General features: G+C 44.4%; 2 protein-coding genes across 2 annotated transcripts in view; both read left to right on the top strand.

Annotated features, from left to right (window-relative positions):
* The window catches only part of PSMD14 (proteasome 26S subunit, non-ATPase 14), a 46891-nt gene extending 37769 nt beyond the window's left edge, over nt 1-9122 (top strand). Inside the window, exons 9-12 of the mRNA XM_080346842.1 lie at nt 2794-2868; nt 5039-5164; nt 6441-6503; nt 8674-9122. Coding sequence (XP_080202968.1) covers nt 2794-2868; nt 5039-5164; nt 6441-6503; nt 8674-8772 — 363 coding nt within the window. The 3' untranslated portion in view covers nt 8773-9122. The remainder of the gene's footprint in view (nt 1-2793; nt 2869-5038; nt 5165-6440; nt 6504-8673) is intronic.
* A 3822-nt stretch (nt 9123-12944) lies between these two features.
* On the top strand, nt 12945-19355 carry TBR1 (T-box brain transcription factor 1; the record flags this gene model as incomplete). The annotated part of the gene is made up of 6 exons (XM_080346930.1): nt 12945-13990; nt 14361-14515; nt 14835-14956; nt 15319-15477; nt 16346-16407; nt 18512-19355. Exons 1-6 carry the CDS (start codon nt 13299-13301, stop codon nt 19353-19355), a joined length of 2034 nt encoding a protein of 677 aa, XP_080203056.1. The 5' UTR covers nt 12945-13298.
* Nucleotides 19356-19557: the final 202 nt, after the last annotated feature.

Raw genomic sequence — 19557 nt, 5'->3', positions numbered from 1 at the left:
ATTGCGTCTTAATTAATGTCTGATTTTTGTATAATATAGCAATTTGCTGAAAAATGGTGGAGTGGGAGATTCAATGGATAAATAGGATGTTTGATCGGTTTCAACTGTAATGTTTGAGCCTGTTGTCTTATACTTCTTTGCAAGCATTTGTCAAACTTAAATATTTGAAGTTTGATTTCTGAAGCTGACTTTCACTAGTAAGACATAGCTTCTGTCCTGAAACAAGTATCCTCTGGAGTCATTAATGCTTTTATCTGTGTCATTCTTCTGCCTCAGTGTTTTTTCCTTTTTTGTCTTCAGAAGCCCTTTTCCCCTTACTATGCATTCTAAAAGGCATGTGTGCTTGCAACCATTAAGCCTAAGTTCTGCTCTTTTGAGCTGTTACTTGAACAGTAGAAATAATATTTGCTAAATAAACATCCAAGGAAAAGACTGTACACTACTCATAGTGGAACCGAAATAAGGGCTGAACTTCGGCTATAAGAAAGAGTCCTATGGGAGTTACTAGATCACCATGCCCTCATCTTTGAAGAGATCAGTTGGTTATCATTACTAATGCATTGAAACCTTTTACTATTTATAAAAATAGTAGCCAAAAAATCAGACAAGTAGAAGAGTGGCTGCTTCAGGAGGTTGTTGTGTTTTACTTGTGATTTTTGAATTGGTAGAAACTGCGAACTGTGGTGAATATGAGATAAGCACCTAATACTCTGATTCAAACTGGGCCTTTCTGGACCACCTGTAGTGACCTCCCCTGTAAAGCCCCATAGTATTGTTCAGCTTCGTTATTTTAAGGTCACTGTCATGCAATATGGCATATTTTGGCCATGGGAGTTTGGGGTTTCTGTTGTTTGAGTGGGTATTTTTTGTTTGTGTTGGTTTTCTGCAAGTTGACAGTGAGCTGTTGCAAATGTCACTGTTAAGCTAAAAATCGTTGTTTAAAATGATACTCTTCATAAAACTGCAAGAGCTCTTGCAGTGGTGTTTTGCTTTTATTCTAAACTCTGAGCCAGGCGAGGTCAGCAGCAAATTCAATATTGGTTTTGGGTGGGCTAGAAGCAGGGATTTTAAGACATCCCTTAAAATCTCAGGAATAAAAATAGGATGCGGCTTGACTTCACTCCTCTCTTTTTGTGTGTGTGTGTGGTTTCTTTTGTGTTCCCTTATCAACAGCTTTTTTACTTGCTCTTTGTGCATCTAATTTGTAAGGCTTGTTGGAATGATGGTTTCCATTTGAAATAAAACACACAAAGAACAAGCTCTTCTCCAAAAGTGTCTTAAGGGTTTTGATTTAAACTGTTGCTGTGGCTAAACTACAACTACTGCTAAGGTTTGAAGTGGAACAGTTGTTTACTTTTTACATTTGTCCACTTTTCAAAAGAGTGCTTTCAGCAGGGGAGAGAAAAGAGAGAGGATAGTGGGGGAAGGCAAAGATATTTGTCAGATTTTAGGAGCTTTAGAAAACTCCTATGTATCTACAATTGAGTTTAAACACAAAGCCCCAAACCTCACATGGAATCATTTTGAGTGGGATAAGAAAATGGCAGTGGAAACTACTTATTGCTAACAGTTTCAACTATAAATTATTTTGATTATAAAACCTGTATTTTACAATGAAAATTATAGTAGGTGGCACAATTAATGGCTATGTGTAGCTGCTGGTTCTCATCAATGTAACCATTCAAGTAGTTTTGTGTCTTTTTAGAAGTGTTTGCAAAGAAATCTGTTTAAAATGTGTGTATGAGAACATTTTCTGCTTTCATACAGATAATTTTGGAATGCTGAGATATTAAGTTGTGTAAGATACAAATGCACATTCATTCTGTATAGCTCTAAAGAATATATATAAACATAAATAGGTGGAATGACTGAAACATAAGAAATATTTACCACTAATTCTGCATATTTTATGTATGATTTATCATATATCATTTCTAAATGTATAATTAATATGTAATATTTTATTTGAAAAATAGACAATTTTAGTCATTATGAGGTTTTATCACAGAATTTTCTTATACCACCATCCCCCCAAATATTAATCCAACTCACTCTTACATCATAAATGTTAAAAAAAAAAAAAAATAATATATATATATATATATGTAGTGCACATGAACAAGATAGAAGATGCATAAAGGTGTCACTTAACCTAATCTAAGTCGCTCAGATTGTGACATACAAGTTTAAGGACAAACTTGCAAAGGACATAATTATAATGAGAGAAGTTTTTTTCATTTAGAGTTAGAAAATGAGCTTTAATATCCAAGATTGGTGTGATACATGTGGTCTAATCCATACCTGATGTGTTTAATCACTGCTTCAGCTACTCTCTGTATTTAACCTTAGAGAATGAACTTGGGAATGTTGGCAGTGGTTGTAAATGAACAGCCAACATTCTTTTGTTTGTAACAGAAAGAACCTTATATTTTAAAAGAAGTGATAACTGAATTTATAAAGAGAGGAAGGATTTGAGAGAAATATGTTTGTGCATATGTATCGGTCAAATGTTTGCAGGCAGTTACCACTTTTTCCGATGATAGTTGTTACTGTGTGAAAAAATCCGTGGTTTAGAAGTAGTCTAACTGTCAGTTAACAAACACTGAAAGAGAAATAGGAACAGGTATATTTACTTGATACCTACTTATAGTCTGTTTATTTGTTTCTTTGTGTTTTTTCTTTTATTTAAGTGGTGGTTGAAGATGACTGTATTTAAATGAACTCTTCCCTTCTAATATTTCTTCATTTCAATAGTGGTTAATTTTAATACAAACTTTTTCCTGAATTTTGCAGGCACTAATTCATGGACTAAACAGACATTACTATTCCATCACCATCAACTACAGGAAGAATGAACTAGAACAGAAGGTAATTGTTTTAGCCTTTTCTCAGAGGACAAAGGGCGCTATACAAACTGTAGAAGATTTGTGGCTATATTCTGATTGCAACTGCTGATACTTTCAGCAGTTATTTTAACTCTCCTGGAGTAGATGTCTTCTCTTCCAGAAAGCACTTAGGTGTGTAATTGTGATGATGAAACCTTCCCAAATCACATTTTAATATTCATATAAGTAGTTTGACAGCATTTTTGTCCACATATTTTGTGTAAAGTCCTCATGCTGTTCTCTGCACTTAACAGGTTTGTGCAAAGTTTAAAGTTTTCAGTGATGAAGGTGAAACACATACTAGCTGCCTTACGTTTACACAGGCTGGAATTCCTGAAGATAAAAGACCATATTTTCCAAAGCAGGATTGTATAACCAGGGAATCTCAGGTTTTTGTTGGCTGTAGTCACTTTGACAGAAGGTGCGTCCAGTTGGTGTGAAGGGATGTCCCCAAGACTTCACTGAGTATCAGGAAGTGGTGATGTCCTGCTTAACTTCACGCATTTACAGAAAAAATATTTTTCATTTACCGACAACAAATCTTGTCAGTTACTTTTGTATCAAGTATCCTCAGTTACAAGTGAAATCAGCTTGACAGTCTCCATCAGGAAAACAAGGGAAAAACAAAAACAATAAAAAAAACTTATTTATCATCGCCAGAAGTTAATTCTCAAAAGGCCAGATTCTGTCCTATGGCTAAGTATGTTCATGGCCTCGTTAGGGTTATGAATTGATCTCAGAATCTCAGAGTTGGAGTTCGATGCAATGGTTAGAATAGTTTTGTCACTTAATTTTGACTTTTAGAGGGCTAGAAGTAATTAAAAAAACAAAATTAAAAACACACACAATTTTGAATAATGGAAGAATATACATGCAAATCAGGGAGTTTAAAAGAATCTGTGGAATGTATAACCTGTTTTAGGACACTATCAGTTTCAAGACCCCACTGTTTCTGAGAAGAACTACTAATTCAACAAAACCGTCTCTCTCAGGAAATGTCTGAGAAGCTTCCAGAGGTGGTTGTTTCCATTCAAATACAACAGTTTGACCAATCCATTTTTTTCTGAAGTTTTACGTGTGTATTCTCTTTAATGGCTTTACATATATAAGTTATTACCTTTGCAAGTAAGAGAATAATCTTGACTGAGTTAGAGAAACTGTAATCTATGAGGCAGCAACTATCTCCACACATCTTTCATAAGGCAGGTTTGTACATATCTCAAACCCCCCTTGTGTGGTGATGGTGGTGATCTGTTATCTCCATCTGTACTAAGAACAGTACACGCTTCTTGTATTAGATAAGGAGCCCATCACACCAAACCATATTTTTAAAATCCAGATAGCCTAGCTAAACTGTCCATATGCAGTTTGCCTACAACTCCTTCTGTCGGTAACTAAGATCTTGCTAATACAAATTATGACACAAACTTTCAACTCAGTTCATATGTTCCAAAGCTGGGTTTCTTTGGAAGCTGTACACAGGGTGAAACAAGCACTCTTGCTCAGGTGATGGCAATTACAGGGCATATGGGTTCTCAAAGATGTCTGTCGTAAATGTTTGCAAATTGAAGGCAAGCTAAAACTGTTTGCTGAATTCAGGTCCTCCCTACAGTACTCAAGTGTGCAGAAGATCCATGAAATATGTTTTCTTTATTCATTAAAATCCAGAAATTGCCTTCATAGCTATTCCTTCAGTGTTTCAAGCATGACATCAAGGTGTCAAGTAAAACATTTCAGATATTTCTAACGGTCCCTGTGTTTATTACCATCAAAACTCTGTATCACTTTATCGTGTTATTTTCTTAGCTCTCCTACAATACAATACACTTGTGCATTCTCAACCTACAGCAAAAATAAAAAATTACAGAAGAAAAACATAAATATTCCTGTTAAAGTAAATGTGACTCTGGTTTCCATGCCCGATTTTCATATTTAGGGTTCAAGAGTTTTGATCTTTAGAAACTTAGGCAAAATCTATCATTTGCTCTAGCAGAATAGTTGATTATTGTATTACCTGTGTTTAAGCATTGTAAGATCAGTAATTTTTATTACATTCTTACTAGTATAAATTGTTTTTCTGTCAAAGAGATCTTCATAGTATTATTAATGTATTTTGCAATGAATGTTCTAAAGAGGTTGGTTTTTTTTTGCAGATGTTGCTAAATTTGCATAAGAAGAGTTGGATGGAAGGTTTGACACTTCAGGACTACAGTGAACATTGCAAACTCAATGAAACAGTAGTGAAGGAGATGTTAGAGTTAGCTAAGAATTATAACAAGGTATTTGTATCACATAATGATAGTATAACTTTACTTGTATTTATGAAGGAAATAAGTTTCTTACTTAATTTCAGAAGTAAGAAGGCTTATTCAGGATGACTTGTAAAGGACTAGACTGTAAGAAAAAACAATTGTTGCAGGAATTCTTTTGAACTTTGGTGGTTATTTGATTTGTATAATCTGTTTTCAGCATTGAGTTTCTTAGGATTTGGTTAAATTAGGCACAAGTGTGCTTATAATGGCCTTGTGGAGACTTCGTTTCTTATTAATCAACTATGGATCATTTCTCTGTGAAGTTGCATGTTGGATCTTCAGGTTTGCCATCTGACTTTTTGCCCTAAACTAGAAAAGCATTTAATTACGTGTTTTGTGAGCAATCACATCAATTTTTTATTTTTTACTTAGTGAAGAGATTATAAAATTCCTGTAGATCGAAATAAACAGTTTATTGTATTATTCATTCCTGCAGCCAAGAATTACCTGACCAGTGTATTAATAGCAGAATAGAGGTTATTTACTTGTATCATTTCAGTAGATAGATAGGATTTAGAACACATTTTAGAGCCCAATTCAGTGGGTTTTTTTAGATAAATAAATTATTGGTGTTGTAAGAAGAAAGAATCACAGTTACTTATACTGTTTTAATACTGGCACTTACACTTAGAAATATTTTTTATAAATACTAGATCTCAACAAGCACTCTATGAGTAGTAAGCATGTCAGTCATTCTCAGTAAGCGCTATTTTTTAGCTTCTTAGAAATCCTTAAAACCAAAATTCAATATTTCATTCACTAGTTAAGTTAGTGGATTTACTTTATAAAGAAACTGTGTTTCAAGGCAACAGAACATTATAAAAATATATTAAAATAAGTGACTTTAAACATTATAAAAATGTACTGAGATCAAACCTCCAGCAGTTGAAACACTGTAGGTAACATTATTTTTGGTTCTGCTTTACTAGTTTAACTAGGGTTTTTTTGAACTAGTTCAACTATCTTTTGATACCACTCAAGATTTTTGCTAAAAAAAACCCCCAGTTTTGTGAATATCTGACAATAAAACCATTCATGAATATTTGCCCTGATCTTTTGCACTAACACTTAGCTTTTCAGCAGACATAGTTTTAATTACTGAAGTACCTTTCCTTTGGACTTTCTGAAATGTGTCACCATTTGATTTTCTTTTTTTAAGAGAATGATATTTTGAGAATCTTGTGGCTTGGGGAAAAAGTAAATGGAATCTGAAACACTGACCTTTTCTGTGTTTCTCTCACAGGCTGTTGAAGAAGAAGATAAGATGACACCTGAACAGCTGGCAATAAAAAATGTTGGCAAGCAGGTGAGGTGTGATGAATTAGAGTGAGGTGGAATGATATGCATCGTTCATTCTAAATATTAAGGTTTTTACATGTGCGTAGGTGATTTTAGTTCTATGTGCAAGATATTCTCAACACTCCAAACAATGAAATTATTTTTGTTGAGGATTGTTGTGTAAGGAATGAGGCTTTTGACTTCAGGTAATGGACAGAGTGTCTACAACTTGTGTTTTACAATATTTGTATTGCATGCTGAGGAGCAGCGCTGAGATTTGATAGTTTTGTTTGGTTGGGTTTTTTTTAAACTTATTTCCAGTAAGAGGCATAAAGATATACAAGTCTGTGTCAGAAAGGCCAAACTCTGGAGATTTTAAAAAACAACAACTGAAAAAAGATGGGAGTGGGTTTTTGATACATTATCATAGCTAAAGAGCCAGCTCAGCCCTGTCCTCAGTTCTTGAACACACACTGCCAGCGCTTAGCTCTAGTATACACGGATGCAAGTGAGCTGCTTTGCTTTGTATTTTTGTTGAAGGAAAACTGTCTAGGACCACAGCTGAAACTGAAAACACCCACTCAGTTCATTCTGTCCCTTTGCAATGTCAGGATATAATGTCTTTATAGAAGACATGACAGAAAACTATTTGATTTCAACATAAAGGTGGAGGAAATGTGCTTTGATGAGGGAGAGGAGAGCAAAACAGGTTTGTAAAAGGTTGTATTCAAATTCAAGAAGGGCAATGGAAACAAGAAATAGATTTAGAAATATTCAGTGTGTCCTTAAAGAACCAGTATTTATTGTATTGCTAGTAGCAGTAGAAGAATTTAAAGGATTCTGGATTGCTCTTATGTGTCAGCTTCTAGCAGCTATGTCATAACACATCTGCACTATTGTTCAGTCACTCGTGTATTTCTGTAGCATTCAGAACAATGGAGTTTATGCACACCTACACATACATAAATACATATAGAAAATAACAGTTGTAAGAAGGGTTGTGTTTTAAGGGTTATGATGTCATCTCAAAGAACTTAAGCTTCACTAGTTGTTTAAATTGTTATGCATACATGAAAAAAAAATTGATACAGTTCTTTAGAAAAAAAAATCCTGATAAAATTATTACGTTTTCTTTACATTACAAAATGGTTCAGTTAAGTAATTTCCATGTGGTTTTTTATGCAACTTTAAAAAAAGCTTTATAAACAAACAGGTGATCACAATAGGGATATTATGTTATTAGATTGCATAATTTGCTAGGAACAGAGAGAATATTGGAGAACTGTATGACCTTTGGAAATGAAGTATTTAGGAAGAACAGCTTGCACAGATTTTCTAGTACACTTTTATATAAACTTAGATGGGTGCATTAGTTTTTGACAATAGTTCTTTTCTAAAAAAGTTATGATTCCCACACATTATTGTCCTCCATATTTTAATTTCTTTACACACAAGAATGCTACAATAATACTACAGTAAAGTTTGAGATGTTTTTTTAAAGGTGCCTGATAATTTTGCAGTATTTGGAGATTAATTACCTAATCTCAATTCTGAAGTGCATGAGTATGGTTTTGAACCAGAAATAGTGTTATTGTTCTATCCAGATGCCCACAAATGCCCACATCAATTTTGTAATAGTGTGTGGGAATGTATATTTTCAGAGCACTGCTCAGGCTTAACATTCAGTTTTTCAGAACATGTGAACGTATCGTTGTGCTTTTATTCATTTTTAATGGGTGTAAATATGCTAATTTTCTTGCAGCCAGCACAACTATTCAAAGACTTTTTTAGATGATGCTTGAGTCTTTACAGGATTAGAACAGACATTTGTACAAAGATCTGCAAACAAATTGTAATGTACCAGAACTAAGATTAAAATATTAGGCTTAGTGAGATGCATGGTAAATTCCACACATTGTGTGTTGTCCTTAGAATTCACAACTGTCATGGTTACTCTTCAGATGCTGGATAGAAATTTGCTTCTTAAACCTATCAGCTTATCTGAGTGATAGTATAGACTAGTAAAATCTTATTCATAGAAATGCAATCATTTGCTAGGTCTTGTTAGAATGGAAAATTTAGGAGCATTACTGGCCTGTGTTCCTTAACTCACAATTGTCTTAAATAGACCTGAAGTAAATGAAATCCTTCAGAGATGTGTTTCCATCATTTCTCTCATGGCATCCTTTGTATTTCAGGATCCCAAGCGTCATTTAGAAGAGCATGTGGATGTGCTGATGACCTCAAACATTGTCCAGTGTTTAGCTGCTATGTTGGATACAGTTGTATTTAAATAACTGATTTACTGTTTGTGGTGCTTTCTGTGTATATTTGTTTATTGTTTCTAATACTCACAAAACAGAGACTGTTGAGGCTATATTTGATTAAGCAGAGACATCTGACTTCATTTGCAATGTAAGTGCAGCACTATAACACCTTTCAGTCTCTAATTGTGCAGTTGCTTAATTTTCTTTATGTCAGGGTCTTCACAGATTCCAAAGCATTCAAGAACACAATGTGGGAAAAAATGTATTACATTTTCATTTAATATTGGGGGGATAATCAGTAGTACATATATATTTTGATTGTTGCAACATAATAAAAATACATTTACAAACCATTCAAGTTCTGGAAAACCTTTCTTGAGAAAGGACAGCAAGAATTAACAGTGTAGCAAAAGTGTTGGGAAGGTTTATTTCTACCCACTGTAAAACTGCTGAGATATTAATTGCCAGGACAGCAAAAATTATCTTATGAGATTTGGCTTCCATTGATTACCAGATACTCTCATTGAGACTAAAAAAAAATCACTGAATTCTGGGGATGCACAAAAACCAAAATGCTGACAATTCCCCTGCCAGCTTCCTTTTGATGTTATTCAAATCCTAATATCCATGGAAGACAATTGACCTTAAGAAAATGAATTCAGTTATGCTGATAGCTGAATGACACAACTCTCACAAGTGGTGTCATAAATAGCAGTATTCTGAGAATAAACATTAAAGTGATGGAGGCTGGTTTAGGTTACATGAACCCTCCCTCCTGCAAAAGCGAATGTACATGCATGTCCACATATATGAGTATATGGAAAAAGTCCCAACCGAAATATGACATTGAAAACTGTTTCCACTGACTAGAGAGGGAAACAGTCACAGGAGGGCAGGTGGGTTTGCTGCTTGGTTTTAAGCAGGCAAAGCCAAATAACTGAGTTTGGGGAGTGGCTTTGGGCAGGGGGCTGGTTGGGTTGTGATTTTTTTAAGTATGGTACTTGGTCTTATTCAATTCTTTTGTCTGGGCAGAACTATTCTCTCTCGGTGTCACTCAGAGTATGTTGTTTAATGGATTTTTTTTTCAGTAGAAACAATTGTAGCAGGCAAACATTTTGAAACTAGATAAATCTTTTTGTGCTGAAGGTTATTTTTTAAAGTGATTTGACTTCTCACTTGCATAGTAAAGAAACAGCCGATAAAATTGTCTTATTTTACACTTCATGCCCAGTAATTTTCTATTTACTTATTCATTACCGTTCAAAGGTTTGTCTTTTGTTTGGAATTTCTTATTTAGGCCTTCTAATTTACTGTTATAGAATAACTCTCAAAGTATATTTAGCATGCACTTACTTCAGAGGGAAACATGCAGATTTTTGCAGCTGCCCTCCTTATGGCCTTCCCTCTGCCCCCACAGTAGGCAGTAGAATATCAAACTGGGAAAATGGAGAGATACCAAACCACATTTGCCTGCGTATAGTTAAATGGAAGTGCGTTCTGGCGATTTGCACTGAAAACCTGTGTGTTGCTGAGGAAGGCTGGCTGTGGGCCTTGCCTGATGTTTGCACACACGGCTGCAGCCTGGGGTGAGATGGGACAGGAGGAGATGTGCGGACCTGGCCCAGGGCTTGTCTGCCAGCAGGGCTCTGCATCCCACCGCTCTCTGCTCCCACACACGTGTGACACCATGAGAGAGGCACAGTTTGGCAGGTCGTGGGTAACATGGCACTGCAGAACAGGAGAGAAGCTATTGCAGTGCTGCAGAGTATGCAAGCGGGAAGGGACGATGTAAGCAGGGAGGCAAACCAGCAAGTCTTGCATATTCTAAATGAATTTTGACAAATGTACATATTGCAGAGGGTAGCTGAAGAGAATCTGTTGGAGATGCAGATCTCCTGGAGTATAAACTTGTGCTAAGGTATCCTGCTTTCTATCCACTCCTCAGTTTGACTTGGAGGCACAATTTTAATTTACTATGATGTTTCGTTAATAAATGCATAATCAAAAGGCTATTTTTTGGAGCATCTTTCCTCATTTTTGTCCAGTGCTTTAGGAGCTACACAGAGGATTAAGGAGAATATTTGCATGCAGTAACCTGAATAGCAGCAGCCTGTGCACCATCTTGGAGGAAGAAAGAGGTTTTCAAGCAGCCACCTCTGAGCCTTCAGCCGCAATGGAGCAGACCTTCATTAGCAGCTTGACCCCTCGTCACCTGTCACCATGAAGGATGGGCACATTGTATTAGCAAACGTCTCTCCTTCTTTCTGTAATGGTTCTATAACACCACCTGCCATTGCATATTCCCCTGTTATACCAGTTTAGGAGTTGTGCACTGAGGATTTTTGGCATATATTAGCACTTCCATGTGATTGGCAGTGTACCACTGAATTCATTGCGGCTCTGCATCTAGATAGATGGGTGTAGCTCTGTAACTCAGGGCAGCATTTCCCAGGGTTTATCTGCGTTTTGAACCATCTCCTGCCTATATAAGTCCATTACCTTTCTGTCGTTTCAAGCAGGGAAAGGGGAGGATAAGCACGCTGGCAAAAAAAAGTGTCAGAAAGTAGTTAGAACTGATACTAATAAAACTGTTTTCTTAGCACTGAAAGGAGAAGGCGTAGTATGGAAAGTTGTATGCGCTGTACCACCCAACTGTGTAAAACAGTGAACTGCTTGCTTTTTCCTTCATAAATTATTTCCTTAGAATAATTTCCTTGCAGAGAGTGTGTGGATGTTGGCTTCTAGGAAAGACCAAATAACCAGACTAACTCACGGTTAAGTAACAGAAAGATAAATGGCAGTGGGATTGGAAAACATAGAAATATGCGTTCTGATACGTCATCCTGGTTCTAGTCATCCCTGGTTTTTAGTTTTCAAAGTTTCAGTCTGGCTTTAGTCGATTACATGCTGGTCTTGGTTTTGTTATGTAGTGGTCCAGGCTGCATTAATAGTGGACTTTGAAGCTGGCTGCTGGTATCACCTGGAAAGAGACACGATCAGTAAAATACCTGAAGTTCCAAACCGCTAAGGGGAAAACACTAAGAAAAAGAGAAGGGAGCGAGCTCGTCCTCGGGGAAAAAAAATTTTTAAAAAAATTAAAAAAAACTTTAAAAAGGCAAAAAAATCCCACGGTGCTTTTAAAAACTCACGGGCTTGCCTAGGAAGGGAAATTGGGGCTGATGCTGTGGCAAGCGAGTCCTCCGAGCTCTCCGGGCGCATCTTCACGCCTTGGAGGGTCCCGCTTCCAATTAGCCCGAGGCTCTCGTGGACACGCTGCGGGACCCGGCGGCCGGTCCCTCCCGCCAAGGGGGCTCCCCAGCGGGCACAGCCCCTCCCCGGAGGTGCACGGGCCCCCACCTCGCCGCGCCGCCCCGGCCACCCGCGCTCAGTCCCCGTGGGGCCGCCGCTCCCGCCACGGCCGGGGCTCCGGTTCTTGCGGAGACGCCCCGGGCAGAGGGTATCGGCGGCTCCTGCTGCAGCGCCGTAGTGGTTTGGGCTCCTCCGCTCCTGTCCGAAAGCTGCCGCCCGAGCCGCGGCTCATGACAAATCTATCACAAAAGCTCTCTCCCCTACTGGCGGTGCCGAGGGGACTGAGTCACTGAGGGAAAGCAGGCATCGGGTGGAAAGTAATCCAGAGCCGGCTGGGTGGATGGATGCCTTCCACGCTGTTCTGCTGATAATCTCCTGCACTACGGCTTCCAGATAAAATATTTATTTACTAAAGAATCCGTAAACATCGCGGCAAATACATTAGGGCACTTGGGCTGCGCGGCTTATGATTATTTCAGAACTTAAAAGAAATGATACGCGGCCGCTGTCAGGGAGACGGAGAGTGTATTTTCCCCCGCGAAGCAGGCCCGGCTGGGAAGGGGGGTCGCTCACGGGAGCTGGGGCGAGGGGCTGCGCGCTGCACAAGAGGACGCTCGTCGCAGAGGTGAGCCCGGGGCAGCGGGCGCTCAGCCCAGCGCTGCCCCTCGCCGCCCGTCCCCGAGGCCCCCAGCACAGCACACGGTCTCCTCCCTAACACACAAAACCGGGGCACACCGTGCAATATTTGGGGAATCGCAGGGGTTTTGATTTGTTTCCCAGCCATAGTAAAAAAAACCAATCTCTGGAAAGGTCATATAATAATGAGCTCTTACAGCAAACACACTCTTCCCTTCCCCTCCCCCTTCTATCTCACAATAAAATCATCTCCTTCAATTTGCCATGATCGTCGCGACCAGGAGCCAGGTGATTATCCTAATTAATGTCTATCTAATTAAATTACTGTCAGCGGTTAACCAATGGCAGAAGCCGTTTCATCCTCTCCACAAGCAGCAAGATCAAAAGTGAGTCTTTCCTGATTGCTGCATAGTGTCAATTGGCCAATCTCTTCTCCCAGGGAAGGGGAGGAAAGAAAAAAAAAAAAAAAAAAAAGTAAATCAAACGTTTGGGAAGCATTTGGTGGATGAAGTGCTTTCTGTCTAGTGAGGGTCCCAGGATGTCTAGCTTCTGATACGAAGGAGCCCTTTCAGATCCAGGGACTGAAGGGTTATTACTGTGGTGCTAGAGCTATGCAGCTGGAGCATTGTCTTTCTCCCTCTATCATGCTCTCCAAGAAATTTCTCAATGTGAGCAGCAGTTACCCACATGCAGGCGGATCTGAGCTTGCCTTGCATGATCATCCCATTATCTCGACCACTGACAACCTGGAGAGAAGTTCACCTTTGAAAAAAATTACCAGGGGGATGACGAATCAGTCAGATACAGACAATTTTCCTGACTCCAAGGACACACCAGGGGACGTCCAGAGAAATAAACTCTCTCCCGTCTTGGACGGGGTCTCTGAGCTTCGTCACAGTTTCGATGGATCTGCTGCAGATCGCTATCTGCTCTCTCAGTCCAGCCAGCCCCAGTCTGCTGCTTCTGCTCCTAGTACCATGTTCCCGTACCCCAGCCAGCATGGACCTGCTCATCCAGCCTTCTCCATCGCCAGCCCCAGCCGCTACATGGCTCACCATCCTGTGATCACCAACGGAGCTTATAACAGCCTCCTGTCCAACTCTTCTCCACAAGGCTACCCCACGGCGGGCTACCCTTACCCCCAACAGTATGGCCATTCCTACCAAGGGGCACCTTTCTACCAGTTCTCCTCCACCCAGCCGGGGCTCGTTCCCGGCAAGGCTCAGGTCTACCTGTGCAACAGGCCACTCTGGCTGAAATTTCACCGGCACCAGACGGAGATGATCATCACGAAGCAGGGGAGGTAAGCCACCGCGCGGACCCTCGCCGGGGCTGAGCCGCCGGCGGAGCCGCCCGGAGCCTCCGCCACCCCGGGGGAGCCGCCCGCCCGCCCGCCGCCGGGGCCCCTGCGCCGGTGCCTGCCCGCGCCGTGCCGGTCCCCGCCGGGGCAGCGCTCCTGCCTCCCCGCACATCCCCGCGCCCGCTGTCCGCATCCCTTCCCCGCGGAAAGCTCGACGCTTCGGGGAGGGAGTTTCTTTTGATTTTTATTTCCCAGTCGCTACCGGGAGCCGTGAGGATAAAGCACAACGGGCTGGTTCCTCCGCGTATGTCTCTCGCTGCCTGTGGCTTGCTTTCCTTCCTTCTTTTTTTTTTTTTATTTTTATTTTTTATAGGCGCATGTTCCCTTTCCTAAGTTTTAATATTTCTGGTCTCGACCCCACGGCTCACTACAATATTTTTGTGGATGTAATTTTGGCGGATCCCAATCACTGGAGATTTCAGGGAGGCAAGTGGGTTCCTTGCGGCAAGGCGGACACCAATGTACAAGGCAAGTTCCTCCAATTAACACTTTTCCTGACACATATGTAGGTGAGAATGATTAATTAAAGCTTTTGTAGACTGGCTCTGGCGACTTCTTAAACGAGAATGGGCCAATGATGCTTAAAAAAAAGAAAGAGGGGAGAGGATAAGAAAAGGTGTTCAGAAAACGCTGTTTTAATCCTCGGTTAAAATGAAGGTAGTTTCGGCAGTAAAATATTGGTAACTTTAAAGGGTTCCTTTCATGTCGTGTGCTGCTGCAGTGGCAGAACCGGGGTGTATGCGAGAACTGTGATGTGGTTGTGGTTTATTTTTGTTGTTTTGCTTAGGAAACCGGGTGTATATGCACCCCGACTCCCCCAACACGGGAGCCCACTGGATGCGCCAGGAAATCTCATTTGGGAAACTAAAACTTACAAACAATAAAGGAGCATCAAACAACAACGGGCAGGTCAGTTGGAGAAACGCAGTCGCTCTCTCAGACTTTTCCTGCTTCAGACAAAATCTTCATATTTCCGACCGGAAATATTTTTTCAGACCGTGTCGTTAGGTGAATATAAGAAAGTGGTGATGGGGGAAAACCCTCCCATTTATTTTACCGTGGGCCTCGTCGATCTCGAGCATATTGCCGAGGCTCACACCGCTGCCCAGTGTGGCCGGGAGAGCCCGTTAGACGTCCTGGGGAGGTGGCGGCGGGGTCCCGGGAAGGCGCGCCATGCCTCGCTGCCCGCGGGCATCGCTCTTCCCCGTCCTTCTCGCTCTAATTTCCTCCTCTTCCCGCGGCCCCCTCCCTCCTTTTCCTCTGCCTGACAGATGGTGGTTTTGCAGTCCCTCCACAAGTACCAGCCCCGCTTGCATGTTGTGGAGGTGAACGAAGACGGGACGGAGGACACCAACCAGCCGGGCAGAGTGCAGACCTTCACCTTCCCCGAGACCCAGTTCATAGCAGTCACCGCCTACCAAAACACCGATGTAAAGAGCTACCTGGTTTATCTCGTTCGCGGTCGCCCGCGCTCCCTGCAGGGCACCCCGCTGAGGCTTAACCGGCCCGGCCCCTGCCCTCCCTTCCCGCCCCGTTTCTCCGGCGCCAGGGGATGAGGCTCCTTATCTCTCTACCTGTGCCCGGGCCGAGGCTGCTGAACTGTGAGCCCCGAGTGCGCTCTGCGTTTGCCCCGGGAGCCCCGCGTCCACCGCCGCGCTGCCCTCCCCGCCGGGCCAGGCGGAACCCCCGCCGGCGGCCCTGCCGCTCCGGCCGCAGCCGGGCGTTCATCCGCGGCGCTTATGTTCCAGTCGGAAACAGCTCAGTTAGCTGTTAAGCTGTTAGCGTAAGCTTTAAGTCTGCAAAGATCAATTAACAACCTCATTGATTGCGCCGGGGGTGACGGAGCAACTTCCTCAAATTAAAAGCTCGTTAACGCCTGGCTACGTTTCGGAGTGGTCTGGCTTTGCTACAGACTGGTGCCCCCTTTTTCAAATGACATATGTTCAGTCCACATTCTTGCTTTAATTATTTTGCTCGATGCAAATGTAAACTCTTAGCTACGGTTCTGCGGTATGTTTTGCCTAATTTTTGAATTTAAAAATATTCATACCCATGCAGTAGGAATACTGACAGGTCTCCAGACACGGTGTTAAATATTCTTTTTTATCGTACTTTTTACAATAAAATAAATCTAAATATTAGACTGTGATATCTGTAAGCATGCCAAAGCTTTATTTTTCACGTTTTAAATGGCAATTCGACTAGAGTAAAGCTTGATCCTTTAAAAAATGTGTTGGTTGCAGTAGGGTTTATTTTTCAGGCTTTCATAATGTGGGCTCTGATCCTCTCTTTCTCTAGATCACACAGCTGAAAATAGACCACAACCCTTTCGCAAAAGGCTTCCGAGACAATTATGACACGTAAGTAAATCGGATTTTTATTAACCTTCTGCCGTCTGCACACACATGTCATTGGGGGAAGCTTTGGGGCGCGGGTTAGCTTTATTTCACACCGAAATGTGTGACGCCGGGCTCTTCCAGAGTCCTGTGGGGTGAGGCACCCTTAAGCTCCCCTGGCAGCGCCGCGGGTTCGGAGGGCTGTACCTGCTGTGGGGCTCCGCGCAGCCTGCGGCCTTTTCCGCGCCCGGGGGCCGCGCTGTCCGCAGCTGAGCCCACACTTTGCTTTGGCACTTGCGGTGGTTTTGTTGGTGTTTTTTCCTGGCACGTATCTTTGCGCCCCTTTCCAAGTTCCCGTTTTACTTGCGCGCAAGGGCTCCCAAAGAAGCACCCGAGCAACCTGCCGGCTTTGAATAATCCCGGGCTCCGCAAAGCCAGTGTCCGGAGGAAAATTTCTCCGTTTCGTTTTGTGCTTCTCTGGAGTTGGAATATTTTTCCTCTTGCTTCGGGGTGGAGCTAAAACCTCCGAAGTTTTAATTGCGGTTTGTCCCCGTGCTGCCTCTGCCCATTCGCCTCGAGTCCGCCTGTTCTCAGGCACAGCAGTTTGACCGGTCCTGCCGTGCTCCCTGCGAGGGCTGCGGCTGGTGCCATCCCGGGGGGCGCCAACCCGTGTGTTCCCCCTTGCCCGCCACTTTTCCTGGCCCTCGGGATTCAAATGGGGACATCCTGTCCCGCCAGGCGCTGACGGCAACGGCTTCCCTCTGCCAGGGTAACGGCCCGCCCGGCATCCTCCTGCCCAGCCCGGGCCGGACCAGAGGGAGGTGGCGGGCGCAGGGCGGCCCACATGCCCCGGGGGGGCGGGCGGCCTTGGAGCTCACCTGCCTCCTGCAAGCTCCGGGTCTGCGGGACGCGGTTCCGGCTTTGAGAGGGGAAAATTTTTTCCTCTCTACAGATAGGCAGGGAGCGGCGTTACTTAGGGCGCCTAAGCCCGTGCGTAGCTTCAGCACCTGCTTAAACCTCCCTCAGCTCTCACAGAGGTTCAGAATCCCCCAGCGGCAGGATTTCAGTCCAAGGGTGGAAACGACGCCGAGGCCTGAACTAGTGAGAGGCGGCCCGGAGCCGAGCAGCGGCTGTCTTCGGGGAAACAGGCCAGTGGTGTGGCCGCTCTCCCCGTCGTGCGCGGGTCGCGGTGGCTGTGCTAGGGGAGCCGGGCCCAAACGGGAGGAACGGAGGTCGCCGGTTCCCCAAAGGGCGGCTGCGGTGGTTACCCGCGCTTCTGGGAGCTCTGCGAGGAAGATGCGCGGCCTTTAGAAGGACTGCGTGGCCTTTGCCCCCAGCCACTAGTGCTTGTTCTCTTTTTAATAGGAAAAAAACTTTATAGGGCGTCACTTGGAAGGAGATGGGGGGGAGGGGGAAGCTTCAATGTTGTCTAGCACGTTGAATTTGTTTAAGGGCCAAGTTTATTTTGGATAAGAAATTCCAGGAGGCGTGGAGGGTTAATTAAAGCACAGTTTTAGCCTGAATTAAATACATATAGTAGTTATTCATCCATTAAAGTTTTTATAATCGCAAATTGCAGCCCAGCATGAGAGAATTATATATAGGCCACGCAGGGAACACTGGATGTGTCTGGCTTTACATTTCCTACAGTAGGTGTTTAAACATTAGCTTAATTTAAACTCGGTAAAATGTTGATGGTTCGTCTGTGACTCCCAATAATAAGTGTTAAACAGCCGATACAATTCCGTAGTCTGCCATTCATGCTGTTCGCGACAAATGACCGGGCTGCCTGTTGCGCATATGGCGGGACCGGTCGATGTGTCATCGCACGGATTTCACGCCGTTGGGATGCCGGGCTCTGACGGGAGCAAGAAATCTTGGCCCTGTCAATGATCAGCCCAGCGGTTCCGAAAAATTTGCTCTCCATGTCTTACCCCATCCTCCCTTTCCCTTGTTAAGGCCCTCAGCCCTCCTGGCGCCGGAGGCCGAGCCCAGAGAGGGAGCGCAGCCTCCCGGACAGGGCAGGAGCGGTCCCGCTGTCCTGTCTCTCCCAAGGGCTGTGGCCGGCCGGGTGCCGCGCTGAAGAGGCCGTAGCGGACACCCAGCTTTCTCTCTTTCTCTTGGGCAGGATCTATACGGGCTGCGACATGGACCGGCTGACGCCTTCCCCCAACGACTCGCCCCGCTCGCAGATTGTGCCCGGGGCCCGTTACGCCATGGCCGGCTCCTTCCTCCAGGACCAGTTCGTGAGTAACTACGCCAAGTCCCGCTTCCACCCCGGGGCAGGAGCCGGCCCGGGGCCCGGCGCCGACCGCAGCGTGCCCCACACCAACGGGCTGCTCTCCCCACAGCAAGCCGAGGACCCGGGGGCCCCCTCGCCGCAGCGCTGGTTCGTCGCCCCCGCCAACAACCGCCTCGACTTCGCCGCCTCCGCCTACGACACGGCCACCGACTTCGCCGGCAACGCGGCCACGCTGCTTTCCTACGCGGCCGCCGGCGTCAAGGCGCTGCCTCTGCAGGCTGCTGGCTGCGCCGGGCGGCCCCTGGGCTACTACGCCGACCCCTCGGGCTGGGGGGCCCGCAGCCCCCCGCAGTACTGCAGCAAGTCGGGCTCCGTGCTCTCCTGCTGGCCCAACAGCGCGGCGGCGGCGCGCATGGCCGCCGGCAACCCCTACCTCGGGGAGGAGGCGGAGAGCCTGGCCCCCGAGCGGTCCCCCTTGCCGGGCGCCGAGGACTCCAAGCCCAAAGATTTGTCCGACTCCAGCTGGATCGAGACGCCGTCGTCCATTAAGTCCATCGACTCCACCGATTCTGGGATTTACGAGCAGGCCAAAAGGAGGCGGATCTCCCCCTCGGACACCCCGGTGTCCGAAAGCTCCTCGCCCCTCAAGAGCGAGGTGCTCACTCAGCGGGACTGCGAAAAGACCTGCGCCAAGGACATCGGCTACTACGGCTTCTACTCGCACAGCTAGGCGCGGCCCGCCCGGGCCCGCCGTCCTTTTGCACAATAACTCCTCCGCGTTAGCGCACTGACCCCCGCCCCTAGCTACCCCATCCGTACCCCCGGCCCGGCAGGCAGGGAGGCAGAGCTGCGCCTGCCGCCGCGCCCCCGCCCCGCTCCCCGGCCGGCACAGCGGCGCCCCGGGGGCGCGGGGGCGCCGCCGCTCCGAAACC

The sequence above is a fragment of the Nesoenas mayeri genome (assembly GCF_963082525.1).
Source record: "Nesoenas mayeri genome assembly, chromosome: 6".
NCBI classification, from domain to species: domain Eukaryota; kingdom Metazoa; phylum Chordata; class Aves; order Columbiformes; family Columbidae; genus Nesoenas; species Nesoenas mayeri.
Note: the sequence above shows the minus strand (reverse complement) of the source record. Positions and strands in the feature narration are given on the sequence as shown.